The 21,860-nt window shown below is 57.9% G+C and overlaps 1 protein-coding gene and 1 long non-coding RNA gene across 4 annotated transcripts; one reads left to right on the top strand and one right to left on the bottom strand.

Annotated features, from left to right (window-relative positions):
* Window positions 1-1,654: 1,654 nt before the first annotated feature.
* Pwwp3a (PWWP domain containing 3A, DNA repair factor) lies at window positions 1,655-19,625 on the bottom strand. 3 transcript variants are annotated; one of them, XM_047532110.1, is made up of 15 exons: window positions 19,564-19,625; window positions 18,129-18,252; window positions 17,500-17,587; window positions 16,367-16,437; window positions 13,941-14,759; window positions 12,815-12,916; window positions 10,599-10,669; window positions 9,281-9,357; window positions 8,651-8,711; window positions 6,741-6,816; window positions 6,316-6,366; window positions 5,144-5,580; window positions 4,365-4,398; window positions 4,124-4,212; window positions 1,655-2,008 (listed from the first exon to the last, which is right to left on the bottom strand). In XM_047532110.1, exons 2-15 carry the CDS (start codon window positions 18,181-18,183, stop codon window positions 1,991-1,993), a joined length of 2,049 nt encoding a protein of 682 aa, XP_047388066.1. In that variant the 5' UTR covers window positions 18,184-18,252; window positions 19,564-19,625; the 3' UTR covers window positions 1,655-1,990. The 3 variants fall into 3 exon arrangements, with proteins under 3 accessions (XP_047388066.1, XP_047388064.1, XP_047388065.1); XM_047532108.1 differs by lacking the exon at window positions 4,365-4,398; XM_047532109.1 differs by lacking the exon at window positions 4,365-4,398 and having other exon boundaries at window positions 19,450-19,589.
* Window positions 19,626-19,778: 153 nt separating this feature from the next.
* Window positions 19,779-21,582, top strand: LOC124968982 (uncharacterized). Its single transcript, XR_007105902.1, has 2 exons — window positions 19,779-20,382; window positions 20,886-21,582. It is a non-coding gene; the product is annotated as an uncharacterized LOC124968982 (long non-coding RNA).
* Window positions 21,583-21,860: the final 278 nt, after the last annotated feature.

Here is a 21,860-nt window from a genome sequence, read left to right as displayed (position 1 = left end):
ACAAAGTGTCCGTGTTGGAAGCTTACTCCCCAGTCATGACCGTGGTGTTTGAAGGTAAACTTTGGAGATGAGCAGGGTCATAGGAAGCCCTGGGATGGCATTTGGTGGCTTCTTAAGGAGAGCTGGGTGCAGTGGCCACACCCTTTACCCCAGAGACCAGAGGCTGAGGTAGGAGGACTGCAAGATTGAGAACAGCCTCAGTAACTCAGTGGTACAGCACCCTGGGGTTTCACACCAGTACCAAAAGTAAAAAATGCGAGGGGCTGGGTGCCGTCCAGCAGGACACACGCACGGGTGAGGCCAGTCCCTTCCCCAGAACCACAACAGTCAAGGAAGAAAAGCAGCCTCCCTGACTCCCCAGAGGCCATCCTCCGGGCAGGCCCACCAGGAAGGGTCCTCAGCGTGCAGATCACCCAGTCTCATGAACTGGGTGCCCCAGGACCCTTCACCACCCTCAAGACACATCACAGGATGCCCTGGGAGGCCACCCAGGCTGCAGGGGGGCAGGGCACAGAGGTAGGTTTGAGGGCCCTGTTGGAGGTTCACCTCCTACCACCTGCGCCCCTTGTAGGATGTTACCGTCCCCCCAGACTGCTCCCTGTGACCCAGGGTGTGTGACTGCCAAGGCTGAGGCGGGTGCTGCCCTCCCCACCTGCTCGCCCTGCAGGGAGCTGGCAGCCATGCCAGGAGGAAGCTAGAGCGTCTGAGGGGGCACCTTGGAGCCTGGCTCGTCGAGTCTTCAGGTGACACAACCCCAGTCACGCCCCAGTCAGCTTCACATCGCCCCAGACACCCAGGAGGTTCAGGGAACCAGGCCAGAGGACACTGTCCCCACCGCACCACTGTGGGGCCGTCCGTCCTGCGGCAGTGTGAGACACTTGAGGGGGTCTGCAGATGGATGGGCTGAAGGGCGCCCAGATGGACGGAGCTGCTCCGCAACCCCGCCCTGAGGAGCAGCTCCTCACATGGGCCCTGGGGGATGGGGAGGCACAGGAAGCACGGGCAGGGCTGGTGGTCACAGAGCTGGGGAGGAAGGGGTAGGCCTGGTGGACGGGAAGCCACGAAGGCCCCAAAGGTTTGTCCCAAGCTACATTCCAGGGGACCCTAGGCCAGGTCTGGGGACACGTGCCCTGGCATGACTGGCCTGGCGTGGGTGGAAGCCGGGACGCCACCCCAGCGAATCACCTAGCCCCCGTGTCAGCAGAGGGAACAGCCAGAGTGTGGGGCAGTCGTGTGGTGTGGAAGCTGGGGGCACCTGGGGAAGACCTGCCCGCCAGCAGGCCTGGCCCTGCCCCTCACGCTGCAGCGCTCAGGAGCCAGCCTCCCGGGCTGGGCCCAGGCAGAGCTGGGTTTTCTGCACCTCCCACGGTGGCCACCAGGTGGGGTGGCAGCCTGGACCACTGTTCCCAGCTGTCCCAGGTTGCTGGATGGTGCACACAGCCCAGGGGACCTCAGTGCCCGGCCACTGCAGGGCTTGCCCTCCTCCCGCACAGGCCGCAGCACGAGGGAGCAGGAGCAGCCCCTCTCAGGTGCTGGCTTCTCCTGCACAACACCTGGGAGCCAGCCGGCAAACACCAGCACTGTGCTGGGAGGAGACCACAGAGAGGAGCAGAACAAAACCAGCCCAGGCACGCGGGTGCCTTGGGAGCCACGTCCACAGCCTCTTTTAAACTCGTTTAATACTGGATGCAGTGTTAACGTGAACAATGAACATGCACCTCGTATCAAGACACCAAAACAGGAGCCACTCCCCGAAGCACACTTGTCCTTTCAGAACCCAGTCGGGGACACACCTTCCACAAACACAGGGAAGAGAACTGCTTGGGTGTGTGAATGAAACCCACCCTTCTGATGCACTCCAGGGGTCCCGGGCTTCCAGAACAGTGGTGCAGACTGGAGGGCAGACGTGCCAGGCACCTGCCGCAGACAGCAGAGCGTGCCACGAAGCGCCCATTAACGGCGCCGGTTCCGTTCTTCCAGGAGCTGGTTATCAAATATTTCTTTTTCCCTTCAGAAAACAAAAGTTGGAACATCATTTCAGCCATCAGTCGCTGTACTTGGGTGTGTCTGTGTGCGTGTGTGTGTGTGCGGGCACACTTGAGGTGCTGAGGCAGAGCCCAGGGCACCCTACCACTCATGTTTTGAGACAGAGCCTTGCTAGGCTGCTGAGGCTGGCCTGGAACTTGCCGTCCTCCTGCCTCAGCCTCCCCAGTCTCTGGGATCACAGGTGTGGCCTGTGCTCTGCTTTTCATTGTGAGTTGCTCAGGCTGGCCTCCAACGTGCGGCCCTCCTGGAGACGGGATCCCAGGCCCACGCCACTGCACCCAGCTGGAGCCCCCTGTCTGGCAGGGCTGGGGATCAGACCCAGGGCCTCGCACATGCTACAGAAGCACTCTACTGCTGCGCTGCGCACCCCAGCCTGACAGCTTCTTCAGCACGACAATTTTTAAAGAAATCATCTTTTTTTAAAAAAAAGCCTATGAAATACCAAATTGCACTTTTTCTTCTTTTGTTTTCTTCTTGAGACAGAGTCTTACTATGCTGCCCAGGCCTGGCACTTGCCAACCTCCTGCCTCAGCCTCCTGAGTAGCTGGGACCCAGTTGTGCCACCATGCCAGGCTACAAATTGCATTTATAAAGTGACCTGCTGTGTCCAGAGTCCTCAGCAGCAGCCCTCTTAGGTCAGGAGCCTGGCATCTGGGACAGAAGGCAACAGTCCTGCCGGCTGCCGTGCACGGCGGTACAAAGGACTGAGCAGCACGCGCAGGCGGGGACGGCACGACAGCAGCCGGCTGGGCCACTGGGCAATGCCAGGCTCTGGTGCGGCCACCTGAGTGTGACTGCAAGTCCTGGAGTGTGGGCACCCCTCGTGCGTCAGGGTGGGGGGCTGAGGAGGGGGGACAGCGAGGCCCAGGCCAGCCTGGGCAGCTCTGCAAGGCCCTGTCTCACAGCAGAACAGAAAGGGCTGTGGCAGCCGTGGGGTGCCAGCCCTGGGTTCAACCACAGGACTGCAGAGAAAGGACGGGGATGAACGGGACATGCAGATGCGAGCGCGTGCTGGGACAGGGCCTCAGCGGAAGATGTCCTGAAGTAAAGGAAAACCTGGGCCCCGCTCGCGACACCTGGGCACCCGCCCACCTGTCCCAGCCCGAAGCTAACCCCATTCACGCCCCGTCCCCGGGCAGGTGTCACTAACAGCTCAGCTAAGGGTCTCATGGTCAGTCGAGCTGTGGCCTCTAACACTTTTTCCTGTGGTACTGGGTCTGAACCCAGGGGTGCTCTGCCCCTGAGCCCCAGCCGTTTTATTTTGAGACAGGGCTTTGCTAGGCTGGAACTTGCATCCTCCTGCCTCAGCCTCTCAGGTTGCTGGGATCACGGGTGTGACACTTTTTGATAAGCACAGGCTGGCCTGGACAGCTGCCAGGCTCTGCCTGCCTCCCAGGACCCGCGCTCTGCATGGGCTGAGTGAGACAGGCTGGCTCCAGGAGCCAGCAACGGCCACCTTCTGTCTGTCCAGGGGGTCAGACTTGCGTGAACCAAACCCAACTTGATCTCCTTTGGGAGACTTCGGCCTTCCTGCTGGCAAGCCCGCAGCTCTCCCCTGGATTCCCCTGTGGCCTCCAGCAGGGTGTTGGGACGGTGTGCCTGGAGGAGGCGAGAGCTTGGCAGAGGCCGACCCGGAAGCCCTGGGCAGAGACCCTCCCGTGACGCCCCAGGGTGCTCGGTGTGTCACTGCCCTGCGGCCCGCCGGGTCCCTAGCGGGGTCTGGCAGAGCGCCCAGAGGAGGTGGCAGACGCCCCAATGAGAGGGAACATCTTGATCAGGGCATCCTGTCCCCTGACGAGGGCAACAGTGCTGCTGCATCTTCATCTCTGTTCTCCAGGAGCCACGATGGGAGCAGGCAGGGAGGGTGCGAGGGGGTCAGGGCGGAATGCGGCCAGCACAGCTCAGCCCAGAGCCTCCTGCAGTGCACAGGCCTTGGGGCAGTCTGTCTGGGGCAGTGACTGCAGGGCAAACCCCTGGGCCACAGGACAGGTTGGGCACCCCCTGCCAGGTCTGCCTGTGGGGAAGGGACGGCCCAGCAGCCACACAGCACACGGAGCTGGGAAACCCTGGCGCCTACCGATAGCTGAGCGAAGGTCCCTTTATATACTTTTCTTCTGCTGTCTTGTAATCCACCGCATCCACCGCAGAGATAGCGCAAATGATGGCCTGCAAGAGGGCACAAGAGCTGGACCAGGGCAGCAATTGCTACAGGGAGCCCCAGGAGGCACACCAGGCTGAGACCTGCGGGAGCCCAGGGTGCCCACCTGCCCCTCCAGACTAGTCCATGCTAGAACCAACCCCCACAACCTGGGCCGTACCGCATGAGGTGCTGAGCCCAGTCAATGACGCCGCCTTTTGGACCGGAAACGAGAGTCTGGGTCACTAAATGCAGTTAGTAAAAGGCAGGCCCAGTCCACACATGCACCCTGGGAGATTGGTCAATTTAACCATCAAAAAAAGAGCTAAAGACGACAAGAATCATTTGGCCATATGATGGATATCTGGCATTAAAGAACCAGTGTTGATTTTTTAAGTAAAATAATGGTATTACAGTCATAATAAACACAGGTTTTAAAAGTCCTTACGGGCAGGACACAATGTGCATGCCTGTCATCCCAGAGATTTGGGAGGCTAAGGTAGGAGGATTGCAAGACTGAGGTGAGCTTCAGCAACTCAGCAAGACACCATCTCAAAAGAGAGTGCTGGAGACATAGCCGGACAGTGGAGTGTGTGGGTCCAATCCCCAACTCAGGGCAGGGCCTACAGTGTAGAGCCTGTCTCCCCTTGGAACTGTGGACACTGGGCTGGATCATCCCCTGGGGTGTGTGGCCTGGGAGCTCTCCTGGTCATGATGACCACAAACACTCCCAGACATCACGCAGGCCCCCTGGTGCATACTCACCCCGTTCTAGAGGAACATAACTGAGCTTTCCACCTCACATGGCCACAGGCACAGTCCCACTGCGCTGGGTTATTAGTGAAGCCACCAGAGCTTGGCGGTGGCTCTGAGGCCCCTGCACAGCATGCCCAGCAGGGGCCTGAGGGGCTGCTCTGTGCTCAGGGCAGCCCCTCTGCTCCTCCTGCCCCAAGGGCTCACCTCGGGCAGCAGCACGTCCAGGATGAACCGGATGCTGTCCCCGCTGACCCGCGCCAGCACCTCGCTGTCCATCTCCTGGTAGACACCCTGCAGGTACTTCACCACCAGATCCAGCTGCTCCTCGTCCTCCAGGTAGGTCTCCACGCAGGTCACGTACTGGCTGGAGCTCAGAAACGTCTTCAGCCACCTCGACGGCCTCCTGCTCTTTAGGATGGCCCGCAGGTGGCTCTCGGCGCCCTTGGTCTTCACAATGTACTCCACCAGCTTCTGGTTGGCACGGTCCCGGGCAGCCCGAGAGCGGTCAGGCAGCACCTTCCTGCAGGGCCGCCTGCGCCCCACAGGGATGCCTTCCATGGGCTCTGTGAGCTCCCCCTTGCTCAGCTGAGGAAACCCGGTCCCCAAAACATCCTGCTGGATGGATTTCCGGACAGGATAGCCTGCAACAGAAGCACAGGCTGTGGGACCCTGCCGGTCCCTCCAGGACCAGGTGTGGACCCCACTGCCAGGCAACCAGCCCAGGGAGCATGGGCCGGAGCGCAAGGCACACCAGGTGCCTCCGTTTCCCCAGAGATGGCTGAAAGGTGACTTTAACCTTCCCAAGACACTCCTTCTGATGGGGTCCTGATCCTTCCCTCCTCACTGGGCTCTTGTGCCACCTTTACCCTAAGCAGAGAAGAGGTCCCCACCCCCAGCAGCTCTGGTCAGAGAACCGTCTTCTTTTTTTTCACTCCCACAGTCAGGAAGACTGGAACCCTGCTCCTGCCCTAATGGAAACACAGGGCTGTCCACAGGCACTTCCAGTGTTCCAGTGCTGAGGCGCCGTCTCAAGTCCCCGCCACGGACGCACTACCCCCACGGCAGAGGACAGACGCGGCCTGTGGGGTGAGGAGCACCAGGGCAGCCACATGGGCAGCCACGGAGTCCCCACGGCAGGCAGGGCCAGCACAGCTGCATCCTGGGGGGTCTCGCAGCCCTGCCTTGGGCTAAAAGCAGATCCCACTTTCATGTTTTCCTTTGTCACTGAGTGTGTATGTGTGCAAATAAGCGTGTGTGTGCACGCACGCGCAAGGTGCCAGGGTGGACCCGGGGCCTCTCCCGCGCTGGCAAGAGCTCCACCACAGAGCTACGCCCCCCAGCCAGCGCGCGCTCTCAACACCATGACAAGGACTCACTTATGTCGGCAGCATAGTACTCCAGGAAAGAGCCTGCAAAGGAGCCACAGCCTGCGGGGCGAGGGGAAGGAAGAGAGCGGTCCACACGGGCACCTTCTGTGTCCTTCTGTGTCCCCGCCTCCTCCGGGGCCTCCCCAGCCTACTTGGAGCCGGCCCTCTGCCCCAGCGGGAGCTGCGGAACAGCTCACCTCACGGCTCAAACTGCCACAGGCAGGAGCCTCAAGCCTGCCTCTCCCCCTGGAGCCCTCGCCTTCTGCCCACGTGACCGCACCCGCCAGCCAGGCCAAGGGGATGGAGCTGGGGTAGGGCACCTCTGCTGCCAGCCCTCCAGCCAGCCCTGCAGGGATTTCGGGGCCTTGCACCAGTGCCAGCCCTACCCTCTGCTCTGTCCCTGGCAGGCACTTCCAGGCTGTGACCCCACATACCTAACCGTACCCGGTAGTCGGTGATGAGGGAGACACAGGAGCCAATATCCCGGTCGAAGTCCTCTTTGGCTTTGTCCTGCAAGACCGGGACAGCAGGGTGTCAGCAGGGCAGCAGAACCACCTCACACATCCCCCTTGTCCAGAGGCCATGCCGCAGAGCCCTGCAACTGCCAGGCAGCCCTGGGTGGCCCACAGTCCCTGGGAACCTGTGTCTCCTTGTTCACTAAGGTGCCCAGATTCTGGGGCCAGTGCTCGGAAGGGAAGTGGACAGCCACCTGCAGGGCCCCAGTGCCATCACAGTCTGTGTGCATGCCGACCCACGGCGCAGGACAGCAGGGCGCTGCAGGACGTGCTGCTCCCCAGGGCGGGGGACGTCAGCCACAGTGCCAGGACTCACCAGGCCTCTGGGTCCTCGTGGGATGCAAGGCCAATCACTGCCTCTGTGAAGGTGGCCTCAACAAGGGCCAGGAGGACAGGTGCCCTGGACCAGCCCAAGACCTGCCTGCCACCTCCAAAGCAGCAAGACAGGAGAGATTCCTGGTGACGGCCAAGCAGCAGGGGTCAGACCAGAGCAGGCGGTGCAGCTCTGTGGGCCCCACAAAACCAGGCCATCACATGACAGCCCACAGAAGACTCCAGAGCCGTGGTGCTGTCCCATCTGCACGTCCCGAGGCTGGCGGCTGGAAGCCCTGGCGTCTCCAGCCCCTGGGAAGGCCCAGTGCCTGCCTCATGAAGAGCCTCCCTCCAGACACTTCTGGGTGCTCTCCTGGTGCTCAGGATGGAATCCAGGGCCTGAGGCACACCAAGTTCCAGCTCTGCAGGAACCACTCGGCCACTGAAATGGACTGACCACCTCCTGCACCCAACCACACAGGGCGCCAAACTCACTCTCCTCAGAGGAAAGGACACAGTGGTGCTGCCCTCCGAGGGCCTGGGCACCACCCTCCCGTGAGCAGAACTTCAGTGTGGTGAAGCACATCCTCTGTGCTCCAGGCACACAGGTAGGAAGTCCCTGCCCTCCTGTGTGCCCTGTACCTCCTGGACCCAGGAGGTCACCCTGCCTCCCAAGAGCGGAACCAACCCTTCTGAGGAACTGAGTGCAGGCGGCCCAGGCTCTGACCTAGCTCCTGCTGTGCGTGGGTTTCTTTCTTGGGAGGCCAAAGGGCTCGACACAGCCCCTGGTGCCAGCCCAGCCCTCTGCCAACAGCACCTGCCAACCAGCCTTCTGGGTGCCAGACAGCAAGCTATGGGTTCCACATTGAAGGGACCAGACCAAGGGAACCAGAGATGGGGGGTGGGGTGATGCAGCACTAACTTTCTAAGGGTCTAAGATCAGAAAAAGGAAATGGGGAAAGGGCAGGTCAATCAGTGGTTAGCGCTTGCCTAGCACACGGAAGACCCTGGGTTCCATGCCCAGCATGAATGGAAAAAGGAAGAAAGAGAAGCAACCAGGTAGGTGACCTGGACACAGCCCAGGCCCACAGGCTCCTGGACCTCCTCGGCCCCTCAACCTCTCACGGCCAAGACACCGTGAGCAGGATACAGGGTGGGGTTCATGGGAGGCCCAGTCGTGACAGCAAAGCTCAGGGAGTGGGGCCCCTCCAGCCATCTGGCTCCCAGAACCAGGCCAGGCACAGGGTACCCAGAGCCCAGGGCTCACAGCCCCCGTACCCTGTCCCATGCTCGGCCACCCAACCCTGCTTGTCCTTCCTGACATGGGAGACGGGCCACAACTTCCCTGGGCGACCACAACTCACTGCCAAAGCCCTGTCCAGAGTCAGACCATGTCAGGCTCTGCTGCACCCCCCAGGGGGCGAACACACACAGGAGCCTGGACCCCAAAGCCACAGAGGCCATGCTGACCAGCCACAAACAACCCTCAGGAAGCAAGCAAGCAACGAGCCACTCACCAGCAGCATCTGCTTCTCCTTACAGTCAAAGTGCTTCAGTCTCCTGAGCGACACAGTGATGCTTGATGGGGAAGAGAGGGAAGGTCAGCAGCGTGGCCAGCACCTCAGGAGAGACCACCCTCAGCTCCACCAGCGACCGCTCTCCCTGCTGCCATGGGCAGAGGCAGCCCAAGGGACAGGGCACTACTGATGCTTCGTGCTCCACCTGGTCCCAAGCAGGGAAGTGGCAGGGCCCTTGGGACAGGCAGAGCTGGGCCCAGAAGCCCCAGAGTGCCAGGGGAGGAGTGTGCGTGGCTTCTGAGCGCTGCTGGAGGGCAGGTTCCGCGCTCACGCCGCAGGCCCGGGCCAGGAGCAGCGGGGAGGGGCCGGCAGAGGCACCAACCCAGGCAGACAGCAAGACCTGGTGGAGGCAGGACACCATCTCCACAAGCCAAGCTCTGACAGGCCTGGGCAGGTGGGCCCGTGGCTCGGGCCGCCTTCGCAGGCAGCAGGTGGAGGTTCTGAAAACCGTTCCTCCCACTGAGGCCTCTGCGGTCCTTCAGGCATCCTGCCAGGGCCCTGGCCCTCCGTCCCCCGAGGACCGACAGAGGGCCTCCTGACCACTCAGACAGCCAAGGGCAGCAGCTTTACCCTCTGCCTTTCGGGTTCATGTCCCCTTCAATAAAGAGCACGCTCGCCTTCTTATCTCTCCGCCTCACGCTTTTGACCTGCCGGCAAAGCCAAGGAGACGCGTTAGGAACAGGCGAGAAGCATGGCCTCCGACACACGCGCGAGCAGTGCCACCAGCCGGGTGGCCTGGGCACGGGCTCTGGACAGATGAGAACACAGCCCGTGCCGCTGCACAGGCTGCAGTCCACGGTGTCCTGTCGAGGGGAGCCAGGTGGTCTCCCGCTCGGGGTTCTCCGAGCACCTGCTCCCACTGCTACAGTCGCCCACGGGAGCATTGTCCTCACTCTTGGGACAAGTGAAGGCAGCTCAGAGAGGTTAGGAACCAGCCCGGCACAGCAGAGGAAGCACTGTGTGGGACCTGACCCAAACCTGCCTCTCCATGGCCCGGCCCACCCCAGGACCCCGGGGCAACACCTGCAAATAAGGCCACAGCCACCGGCTCTTGCATCCTGGGAAGCCGTGCTAGTGACCTGTCAGCCCAGCAGGGCCCCCAGGAAGGTGTGGGGAGGGCCCCACACACTGCCCTCCAGTCAGGGCAAGGGGTTAGGGACCCGGCAGGTCTCTGTGTTCGAGAGGCCCTACTTTATCTAGCAAACACTGCTCAGATCTCTACTGTTCTTTCTGTAACCGCAGTCGGCCATGTCCAGGGAGGTCTTGGTGGCAGGGGTGAGGTCAGAGCCATTAGAACAGCAAACGCATCTCTTGATGATTGCAGAGCAAAAGCCTTGTGGATTCCAACAGTGCTCTCTTGACCAAAAAAAGCCAGGGCTGGGTGTGGCTCAGTGGCAGAATGCTTGCCTAACATGCGCAAGGCCTTGGCTTCCATCCCCAGGACTACACAGACGTTTGAAAAAAGCAAAAGCAAAAGCCAAACAACTACGGCTAGAATAGTCAGAACCCTGCTTGTACTAGGGGCCACGGAGGGGTCTGAGAGGACCAGGCAGAAGGCGGGAGAAGGCTGATGACGTCAGCGCCCAGGCCACCTGGGGGGTCACACGCCTGCAAACAACCCCCCACAGGAGGCCCCAGCTGAATTCTAACTGCCGAGCTTTAATGCAGACGAGCTCAAAGTGACACACCTAGGCAAGCCCTAGCACTTTCTTTTGAGCAGGTTTTCTAAATCTGTTTGATGGAAATCTGACCTAAGAATCACACTAAATTGTGCCACAATGACCAACCCCTTTCCTCAGGTAGAGGCCCCTCCAGCCATCCTCAGCACACACTGATGCTCCCCTGCAGCAGAACCAGGTGGCAGCCGCCAGCGCAGGACTGCACTTACCACTGCTGGCCAGAAGGGGTATTTTTGGTATTTAAGCCAGACGAGCATTCCTACTTCAAAGGAACGCGGTTCTGGAAAAAAGAAAAGAAAAATCAGTCACACAGGTGGAGCAGCCAGCGCACCAGCTCCAGACATCCCAGCCATCAGCGTGTGCCCCCCATCTCGAGGCCATCCACCTGCTCCCAGGGGCGGGGGCCAGGCCACCACCGAGAGCCATGCGACGCATGCACGCTTCCAAGTGGACGGACCCTGTGGCTGGGAAAGGCGCCAGCAGCAGGGGCGGGTGGGGGTTCTGTCCTGTGTTTGCGATTTCTGTAACCCTACAGTATCCCCCATGAGAACTTCCCCCAGAGCTGGGGTTCCGGCTGGGTGCAGCTCAGTGGCAGGCCTGCCTCAGTCCCAGCCCCAGGCCTACAAAATAAAACCCGTGGCACAAAGCAGGGATGGGGCAAGGACCATTACAAGGGCACAGGAAAGGACATGAATTACAAGGAGACTGTCTGAGAAAACAAGGTCTTAAAATGAGGAGAAAATATTTAAACCACGAGATAATAAACAAGTTGTTTGTGAACAAAATCTAACCACATGCCTACCCTGTCCCCCACAATTCCAGAACGAGTAAGTAACGAGAAAGGTGAAAACTCCAGTACCAAGAACACTGTGGGAAACCAACCAGGAGGGCCGCTGGACAATTCACTGCGGACGGCTGAAACCAGGCCGGTGGCACTCGCTGTGGCCAGGAGACACAGCTGCCCACCTGGACGAGGCACTCACTCGGCTCCTCAGAGACTCAGGGTCAGGGAGCCACAGCACCCGGCCATGAGCCTGGGAGCAAAGACCACAACCAGCTGGAAGCAAAACCCATTGGATGGGCTGGGCTGGGGCTGTGCAGGAGCTCGCCCAGCATGGAGGCCCGGGCGCCATCCTCAGCACCACACAAAGGCAAGTGCATAAAACCAAAGCTCCAGACAGAAAGGAGCTCCCAGGAGTCCTGTGTTCATGGCCGCCCAGTTCTGGCCGGGCGGCAGGAGGAAAGGGCTCTCCAGGAAGGCCAGCGCTCTCCTCCCAGCCAGCAAACCCTGCTCTGGGAGCTGGAGGCCACTAGTGCTCCGGGCAGTTCAGGTGACACTCACCACCCCACGCCTGTGCTTCCTTCCTTCCTTCCTTCACGTGCAGAACTAGGTCTGGAAGCCAGGGCCTCACGCATGCCAGGCAAGTGCTCGGCCATGGCACCTGGCGCCACACCCGGCTCTCACCACCCCTACTCAAGAACTAGTCACTAACAGCAGTCAGAGGAGATGTAAGTCTGAGTTAGCATCATGTGGGAACAACAGGAAATGCAAGCTTGCGATTATGCTTGTTTAATGACAAAAAGCACCAAGCAGTTTGGACAAAAAGGGCTGCGTAGCCAGGTGAGGTGGTGCGCACCTGTGGGCCCAGCGGCCCAGAGACCCAGCAGGAGGACCTCAAGTCCCAGGCCAACGCTGTCTCAAAAAATAAAAGGGCTGGCGGTGTGGCCCCATGGTAAAGCACCCCTGGACTCTCCAAAAGAGACCATCCCTGGCCCAGCGCTGCAGGGTCCCACGGCAGGCCCCACAGGCCTCCCTACACTGTATCTGCAACATCCTGAGCATCTGTCCACCAGCCAACAAGGACTGACGAGCCTGAGCAAGGGGCAGGGCTGAGTGGCATCTAAGATGCAGCTGTTCTAGCTGGTTCCAGAAGCAAGCCGCATGTCGCTGGTTCAAATCTCTGGTCCTTTTCTTGTGAAAGCCCTCTGACCCGGCATGTAGAGATGCCGAAACAACATCTCCTCTGTGCAAACAGGACAGGGTGCACTGCTCTTGGGTAGGACACCCTGCCTGCCAGGACCCACACCCCACACCACCGCCAGAGTTGCCAGCTGCAGTGCCCGAAGGAGAGCAATATAACCACTCACTCAGCCATCCGGTTCCCCGAGGGGACAGGACAAGAGCTTCAAGCAGACGGGAAGCCATGCTGACAGGGAGGGCCAGAGGTCTCTTTGTAGGACCCCCCTCCATTGGTTACTCTTAAGAGTACAGAAAATGTGGCACTTCTCAGGTCTTGGTTTAGCAGAAGAAAAGTTCAATGGCAAGAGACCTCTGGTGGGAGATGTCAGAAGTGGTCTGGAAACAGGCCCAGGTTTCTTCCGAGTATACTGTTAAAACCAAACGCAAGCACTGCTGGTTTCTTACCGTGATACAGAAGAATCCTTGGTGGCTCCTCGTCTTCCTCCTCTGCATCCAGAATGGAATTGATGGAACCGCACTCCATGGACTCTTCAGAAGACGGAGGCTCTGTCAATGAGTGAAGTAGACCGTCACTGACGACGAGCTACCAGCTCGACTGCTCTCCGGACAGGGACAGCACAGGAGGCACCACACGAGGGCCCTCGACCCAAGGGCTGGGGTGGGAGCCAGGGTGCACCTCACCCGGTCACACACAGCCCAAATTCATTTTAAAGAAAAATAAACACAAGGAGAGAGGAGAGATGCCTTTCCAGCGCAGAGGCAAGCGCCCCAGCGGCAGGTCAAGTCTCAGGGCGCTTCTGTCCTGGTGCAGTTGTCCCTCGTCAGCCTGGAAACTGACTTGGGACAAGGCAGGGTGCAGGCACAGGCTGGCTCCTGCGGCCTTCGCAGGGCGGGAGGTGGGCTGTAAGAAGCAAGACCAGAGCCATGCGGCAACCACAGCGCGCTCGCTTCTGACACCGGACGGTAGGCTTTCAAAAGCAAGTGGGGCACTGCATGCTGAGACGGGGCTCCCAGCACAGGCCTGAACCACAACAAGCTGTCTACATAGACTCCCCAGACAGGAGGCCTCTGTCTGGCTGAGGAGTCCTGTCTCACCCAGGGAAAGACAACTGCTTCTGTGAGGTTAAGGATAAAGAGGTGCCGGGAGGGCTGGGGAGGTAGCTCAGTCGGTAGAGTGCTTGCCTTGTGAGCACAAGGCCCTGGGTTCAACCCCCAGCACTGCAAAAAAAAAAAAAAAAAAAAAAAAAAAAAAAAAAAAAAAAGAGATGCCGGGAGCCGAGGTCACCACCCTCCTCACCCATGAGCCTGTGCTGCAGAGGAGCCACTCCACTACGCTCCACCAGGGCCGCGGGCCCCACTGGCTCCCGTCCTCAACAAAAGACACCAGATCTGGGAGAATCTGAAGTGGTTATAACTCAGTGGGAAGACAAACACAAAGGAACAAGAAACTCCTCTCTGACTCTATCTTGGTCCCAGTCTCAGCAAGACCTGGTTAGAAATGCCGAGTGCCCGCCAGCAGCTGCAGCCTGGCAGAGCCCGAGCAGGGTCTCAGGCGCCAGCAGCAGGTTACCTTGCTCTGGCCGGCCGCCGCCAGCCTGCAGACCAGGGCATCCCGCTTCCTCTGCAGGACTGCTGGAGAGAGGCAGCACTGTCCCCGAGGCCGCCGGCTCCAGCTGTGCCATCTGCAGCCTCCGGCCTCCATCAAGGCACAGCCTCTTCACCAGGCGTCCCCCAGCCCCATCCTGGGCTGGGGGCACCGTGAGGCTGCCTGATGGCAAGCCTGGGTCATGTCCTTCAGCCCTGGCACATGGATCGTCCTCCCTGGCTCGGGAAGGTGAGGACAGGGCCATCCAGCGGCCAGGCTCTCCCTGGATTTCCTCTTCCAGCCCTGCCCCTGCAAGGGCAGGCACCCCCTGGCACCAGCTGGACTTCGAGGCTGAATTCCTTCTCCTCTTACTTGCACGAGTTCCGCTGCTTCGGTGGTTCCTTGACCCACAACCATCCTGACAACCACCTCTGGTCGGAGTGACTGACGGGGCTCCTGGGTTTTCTCTTTTCCTGAGCTCCTTGTTGTGGTCCACTTTGCATGTGGGGGCCTCTTCACCAGCGGACAAACCTGACCAGCTGTGCTGTGCATGTCCCCACCTCCTCTCAGGTTCAGGCTGGGCCAACTTCTCTTCCCGGAAAAAAGGTGGAGAGAGAGAATCAGGGAGCAGGGAGGCCGCACCCGTGGGCAGCTGCTCTCTCTCAGACGGAGCAGTTCCATCTCTCCTGGAAGGGCCTTCTTGATGGATGCTGTCTCTCGCATTCAGAACATCCAGAGCCACCCGCAGAGACCGTCGGTAGGTCAGCTCCTCCAGGGGTGCAGCGGGAACCTCGTCCTGTGAGGCTGCAGGGGTGGGAGAGTGCCCATCATGCTCGGGCCCCGGCTGCCGCCACGGCCACACTTCCAGAGCTGCCGGGGGCACCAGCACTCGTACTAAGCCTATCGCTCTTCACCTGTCTCCTTGAAAAGGGGACAAAGGTACAAGACAGCTACTCATTCAGGGCTGCAATCTTGAAAAAAAGAAAGAAAGGAAGGAAGAAAAAAGAGGAGAGAGAAAAAAAAAAGAAAAAGAAAAATCCACTGACCTCAACCTGATTGCTACAAAGAATTCTTCCAAGTTACAAAACAATACTGTGAGCAAAATGTATTCAATGTTTTGCAAATCCTCTCAGCTTACAATTTCAAATTCAATCAGGGTCAATAAAACCATGCCAACTAATAGAACTCTGCTGGCAGCTTTTCTTGTTGGGGGCGAGGGGGCGGTAAGGAAAGCCATCTGAAAGACTCATTGGTGGGCTGGTGAATTTTCCTCACTTCTCTGCAAGGACATTTCAAAGCCAGGAAAGCTCATCGAGGGTCCTCAACTCCAGCCCATCCTCCCCCACAAGGGTTTATTTATTTCATCCCGACATACAGACCGCGCTACTTATTTGAACAAAGATGAGGATGCAATATCGCAGCTCAGCAGCACATGCTCAATCAAAACTGTAGTTTGCCCCTGTTTAATATTAAAAACACCCACAAATAACCTGCCCCACAACACAGCCTGAACCATCATCAAGATGCCACCAAGGACACGGTCAGCACCCCAGGGCAGGCAGGGGATGGACTCTGCTCCAGCAACAGCAGCTCTCCACAAGACTAGGAACCAGGCCTCATGTTTACAAACACCACGGGAAAATATTCTGGTCATCTTTTCACAAGATATCCTTTGCCACTGATTAATGCACTTTCAGGGAGAAAAACAATTTACGTTTGGGTTTGTGGACCTGCGTTGGGCTCAGTGAGCACAGGGGCTGGGCTCCCGAGCTGTACGCCCTGCAGGTCCCAGTGCCTGCTGTCTTTCTTAACTACAAAACAAAAAGGGCTGGTGCTTCAGAGTGCAGAGGCAGAGTGCCCAGGCCACTCCCGCCCTGGCCTGCCCCACCACACCTGCGGAGGTTCTGTAGACAAGGGCCAGGCCCTGCTTTCTCCCCTGGACTCCACTCTGGAATTCTAAGTACAAATGACTGCTTTTAAAGACCCAGGCTGAAACCAGACCAGGTGGCAACTGAGTCACCTCCCAGTCATGGGATGGGCAAAGAAAAGACCCTGCCCCCAGTGGGAGCAAGCCCGTTGTCCTTGAGCTGAAGGGAGAGGGCCTTGAGTTGGGTGAAGTGTTGACAGGAGTCCAGACTAGGGTGAGGCTCGGAAGCGGAGCACTCACCTGGCAGTGTGAGGTCCTGGCTCCCTCCCAGCACAGCAGCTTGCTTTAAAAACTTCACTCACAAGAAAAGAACAGAACTCGTCTTAGGGTAAATACTGGAAAGGCTTAAGAAAGCCCACATCCCCTCCTTCATTCACGCTCCCCAGTATGAGAACAGGGCCTGGGTGAGCTTTACCCAAAGTGCTCTCTGTGTCCTCCAAAGGCTCTCATCACTAAGCCTGACCGTCCCCTGATGTGCTCTTACCTAAGAAAGAGGCAATGTTCTCAATCTGAGACTTCTTCAGGGCTTCGACTTCCGTGCTCTTCACCTGAATTCTGCAGAGACAGAAGTGACGGCTACACGCTACCAGCCAAGGCCACAAAGACATTTTCAAACATGCTTCTCTTCAGATGACAAAAGAATTAAATTCATTTTCCTCCTCAACCTTCCACTTACACCAGAAGTCACAGCCAACTAGGAATTTCTCTGCCTGAGGTTAGAGGCAGCGAGGACCCTGGTGTATGGGTTTTTTTTCTTTTTCTTTCTTTTTTTTTTTTTTTTAGGTCTTTTAAGATAGAAAGGTTGGCTAGAGTGTAAGAGTAAAAATGAATTCAAATTGTGACTTTTATGAGGCAGATCCTACTTTCAACTGCACAAACAACTCCTTTGTTAGGTTTTCAGAGTAGGAGATGTCACTGACAGCTGTTTACAGCCCAGCAGGCGTCTGAGTTTAAAAGGATGCGCTTTCCTTCTAAGTCAGGGTATTCAATTACTGCCCAGCCGCAGGGAGAGGCTGGGGGCCAGGCAGGCTCAGAGGCAACTCTAAAGAGGGAGAGGGCAGGAGGGCCTCCCTGAGAGGAGAGAAGCGGACTCTTGGGACTCTAGCCATCGCCCTGCAGGCAGCCACGCACTACCCACCTGAGTAGTCATCAAGAGCAGAACAACCAACATACTGCCCCACAGCCATTAATTTGCTTTTTTCAATGAAGAAAAATAAATTTCTTATTGGTCTGACGGGTTCAAAAATGAGAGTTTTCAAAATTCTCAAGTCTGCAACAAAGGTTTCTGCAACAAGACACACTGATCTCTGGGAAGGAAATACCCCCATGTGGACCCCAAGGGAGCTGACCGTGGTACAGCTTACACTCTCTCTCTCAAGTTTTATGCCACCTCTCTGCAGATGGCACACCCCGTCTCAATCAGATCTTAAGGCTCCAAAACAGCATACAAGAAAATCAGTTGTCCTTCAAGGTTATTAGGAACATTCCTTCGCAAGGTTAATATGACTGAAGGAAGAGTTCATGAGCTCTCAAGAGTGGACTTCACCTTGGGGCGCGGAGCAGAGGATCAGAAAGCCCACACAGAAACAAGTAGATTTAAAACATACAATACTTAACTTTTCCTCTAGAGAGAGTATTTGAACATCTAGAAAGAATTCCTTTTTTCTCGTATTTTTTGTTGAAGTGTTGGTTCTGGCCAAAACCTATGTTTGAAAAACATAATGATAATCCTTGTTATTAAGACAAAATGAGACATAGAGGGCACAAGGGCTACAGAGGGACCCAGTGTCTCCCAAGTATGCAACCACATGGTTTCACATGCCTGTTCAACTTCCTCTAATTCAGTCAGGGAGTCCAGCCCCAAGACCCAGGCTCCTACCCATAGCACAGCAGCTGTGGTGGGAAGGCATTCCCAAACACCACCCTGCTTTACCATCACAGGGATCCTGCCAGGAATTCCCCGATCAGAGCCCTATATACAGTTTTAAAGCTGACTGTTTTTTCTTTCTTTCCTTTCTTTTCTTTTTCTGGTGAAAAAAAATGACACTTCCGGAAGTAGAACCTCATAAGCATTAGACCAAAACCCATTAAGTGGAGAATGAGGATCTATGCCAACAGACCCGGACGCCAACTGTTCAGGTCCATTATTTCACCACAGCACTTCTAGGTACTGGTGCCTGATGAAGATTTTACTTGTCACCCAAAGTCAGTTCCAATTCCTGCAATTATAGAGTATCGCTGTCACTTTGCAGGCCACAGTCGCCTTTCCCATCGGCAGAGGACATACTTGGCATCCGTCATGACTTAGGCTCATGTGGTGAGTGGTGACGATTTGGCACAAAGTGCTTCACGGTCTGATGCCCACGTGCCCTGCAACAGAATTTGCACGGTGTTTATAAAGGTGTTTGCTGACAATGTTCCTGCAGACACAACCCTCAAGGGCACAGGTTGGCTCGGCTGATCATCCGCTAAATGGTTCAGCTCCCTAACCTGCACCCACTGAACGCTGACAAACAACTGGCTTCCCTCACCAGGCAGGTGCCTGCATTTTTTTCATAAATAAAATACAGCAGATTTCTTCCCAGAGGTTCTTCCTAGATCACTTTTAAAAGACTCCTGAATAAATCATCTCCACATTGAAGGCCAGTCTCTGACGTCCACGTAAGAGATGGTTTAAGCAATCAAAGCTTATGGCCCTGCCTAGCTTGGGGAGCTAACAGTTGACCACAGCACACAAAACCCAGAGAGAATGACTGTTCTTTCAGCTGCCATGTCCCCAAAAGGACAGGGACAGCTGCAGACCAATCCCTCCACCCATGGAGGAGATGCCTTGGCTGTTGACAAGAAATGGAAAGGTTTGGGGGCAGGGGCTATTTCACAGCAGTAGGAGGGGGTTCTGGCAGAAAAGGTGGTCAGTCAGTAGGGGAGCGGGTCCAAGCAGGAGTGGGGTTCACAGCAGAGAACAGGAGAACAGCAGAGCGAGGTTTAGACAGGAGGGTTTCAGGAAGCAGAGAAGGGGGTTCATATCAGCAAAGAAAGGAGAGTACACAGCAGAGAAGAGGTTTCAAGGCAGAGATTCAGGAAGCAACAGAGAAGGGGCTCAGGTAGGATGGGTGGGGAGTTCAGGCAAAAGAGATGAGGGATCGGCTGCACGCACTGGCATCCAGGCAGTAGGGATGGGGGGCGTTCAGGCTCAGGTGGGGCGTAGGCAGCAGTGACGGTTCAGGAAGGAAAGACGAGGGCTGGGGGCACAGGCTGGGATGCAGGCAGCAGAGAAGGTGGTACGGGCAGGAGAGACCAAGGTTCAGGGAAAGGTGAGGGTGCAGGCAGCAGAGGTTCAGGGAGGAGATGAGGGGGCTGGGGCACGGGTGGAGGTGCAGGGCAGCAGAGACCCGGGTACGGGCGGTAAGGACGCGGTCCAGGCACAGGTGTGGATCTCCGGCCGCAAGCAGCGGGCGCACGCCGGGGACGAGCCTCCGGGCCCTGCCACCCCTCCCCAGGCCCACCCGGGCCTCGTCGCCTCAGCCCCGCCCGGCCGATCGGACAGGCGCAGCAGGCCGCGCTCACCGGGCGCCTCGGCCTGCCCAGCGCAGCGGCCCGAGCCCAGGCGAGGAGGCCGCGGCGGCCCCAACGGCGGAAGGCCCGCCCGCCAACCGCCGCTGCCCGCGCCCCCGCGCTCACCGCCTCCGCCGCCGCGCCGCTCCCCGCGGGACGGGGGCGGGGCCTGCCTCGCGGCGGAGCCAGGCTCCGCCCCAGGCCCACCGCTGTCCAATGGGACGCGGCCGCTGCCGCCCCGCCCCGGCCCCGCCCCCAGACGTCCGCGGCTCGGCGCTGGCCACGCCCCTGTTGTCCCGTCCAGCACTCCAGCCACCGCGCATGCGCAGGTCGCGCTCGGGCGCCCCACAGGTCGCTTCGCTGGACGCCCGCCTTCCCGCGCTGCCCGCCTTTGTGTTTGGTCAGGCGCGGTCGTCGACCCCCGGGCCCTGTGGGATGGTGGACGCGTCACCGCCGCGCTCGCGACGAGCCCGAGAGAACCTTCCAGAACCTCCCAGAACCTTCTAGTTCGGGTGCCACACAGTCGTACGTGCCCACCCCAAAGCCAGCCCTCCCGTATGTGCCCACTTCGGGCCCGCTTGCCCGCAGTGCAGGGAGGCCGACTGACGTCCGCTCCTGGTGACAGCCATGCTGGCCACGTGGAGAGTCCTACAGCCCATGTGCTCTCTGGGCCTCTGCCCCGGTAACCAGGGGTCGCACTGTCCTGGGGAGCCCTGGCCAGGGGGCCCGCACGGCTTTTGCTCTCCCAGTGGCCGGTGCTTCCGGGTGAGCCAGGCTGGCAGGTTGTGCCGAGGTCGCCAGGGCCTAAGGAGAGATGAGGCATGGGGAGGTCAGGGTGTTCCTCCAGGTCCCCGATCCTCCCATCCAGGCGCTGCTGACTCGGCTGGGTAAACGTTCCTGGGGGCCCAAGCGCGGCTCAGCCACACCCGGTGGGTGCTGGTGAGGGTGAGTAACCATCACCCCATCCTTGGCACACACTTGATGGTTGAAACTAGTTCACCAAAGCTTCTTGCTGGACAGGCCCCTGGTACTGCTTGGGTTTGGGTCTGCTTGGGTTCCAAGTGACACCAAGCGGCCACCCTTCCTCCTGTTTCTGAGTTTGCACAGGGCTGGAGACTAGGACATCTGTAATTGAACGTCTGTAAGGCTCAGGTGGAGATGCGCAGGCTATAAAAGCTGGTGACCTAGCTCTGTGTTAACAAGGTCACGGGACAGCCAGGTTCCCCACGCGGTCCCCTCATAGCCTAATTAGGGCCTTGGATGGATCGGAGCAGGGGTTGAGTCTCAGCTCAGAAGCGATTTTGATGTTCCATCTCAATCGTTTTTTAAAATACACTTTCACTTCTGGCTCAGGCTGCTCACCAGGCATGAGTTTGCATGTGGGTTTTAATCTTTGACTTAGTTCACGGTTCAGTACCACACTTAACACATCTTTCACCCCTCATCAGATTAACAAAGAGAAGAGGAATCACCGTCCCTCTTGCAGAGTGTGGGACAGGTGGACAGGCTTGGCAGTGCAGGCAGCGGGAGGTGGGAGCCCTGGGACCCTGCAGTTGCCACTCCGGAGACTTTCCCTAGGCACAGAGTCAGATGCACTGGAGGTACTCCTTCAGGGACAATTCCTGCAGCGTTGCTTGTGTCCTGGAATCAGAGTCTGAATGTCCAACAACAGCAGCGCGGCTCTCCGAGTGCACAGTGGAGATCATCTCAGGACATCTAAAGCAACAGGAGCAACGTGTCTTGGCCATTCCCAGGGAAGGGGAGAGTTTTAATTAAGGCCGCGGCTGACTGGCAGGCAGGATGGAGCCCAAGAAAGCGTATTCTCCGCGGTGCTGCCAGTCACTTGTGCTGCATTAGAAGAAGACCCTTCAGTACAGCCGCAAATCTTTATAAACAAGCATTTGATGATACTTGATGATGGGCTGGGCATACAGTGGTGAGGAAAACAGCACTTGGGGAGCTCACAGTCTACTGGAGAAGACATCTCATAAAATACTGACATTTAAGCGCTTTATACTGGCTCAATATGAGTACTAACTTATTTAATGCAATGTTAAACCCTGAAATGTTAGCATATAATTATCTCATTGTTTGCACTTCCCAGCCTCCAGAACTGTGAGAAAATAATTTTTTTTCTGTAAATTACCCAGTCTCAGGTGTTTTGTTTTAGCAACACAAGCAGATTCAGACAGTATCCTTCCCAGTCCTAGCGTGTTCGTTGCTTTTCATTGCTGAGTAGCGTCCCATGGTTTGGGTACAACCAGAAAATCTTCCTATCTTAAGGCCCCTGACCTTAATTGCCTCTGCAGAGGCCTTTTTCCCATGTAATGGGATCTGTGCAGTGTGCAGGGATTGAGGTCATTCTGCCCTCTGCATTGGTTTAGGGAAAGCTGGACAGGTCCCTTCTGCCCCACATATGTGGG

The sequence above is a fragment of the Sciurus carolinensis genome, chromosome 17 (assembly GCF_902686445.1).
Source record: "Sciurus carolinensis chromosome 17, mSciCar1.2, whole genome shotgun sequence".
NCBI classification, from domain to species: Eukaryota; Metazoa; Chordata; class Mammalia; order Rodentia; family Sciuridae; genus Sciurus; species Sciurus carolinensis.
Note: the sequence above shows the minus strand (reverse complement) of the source record. Positions and strands in the feature narration are given on the sequence as shown.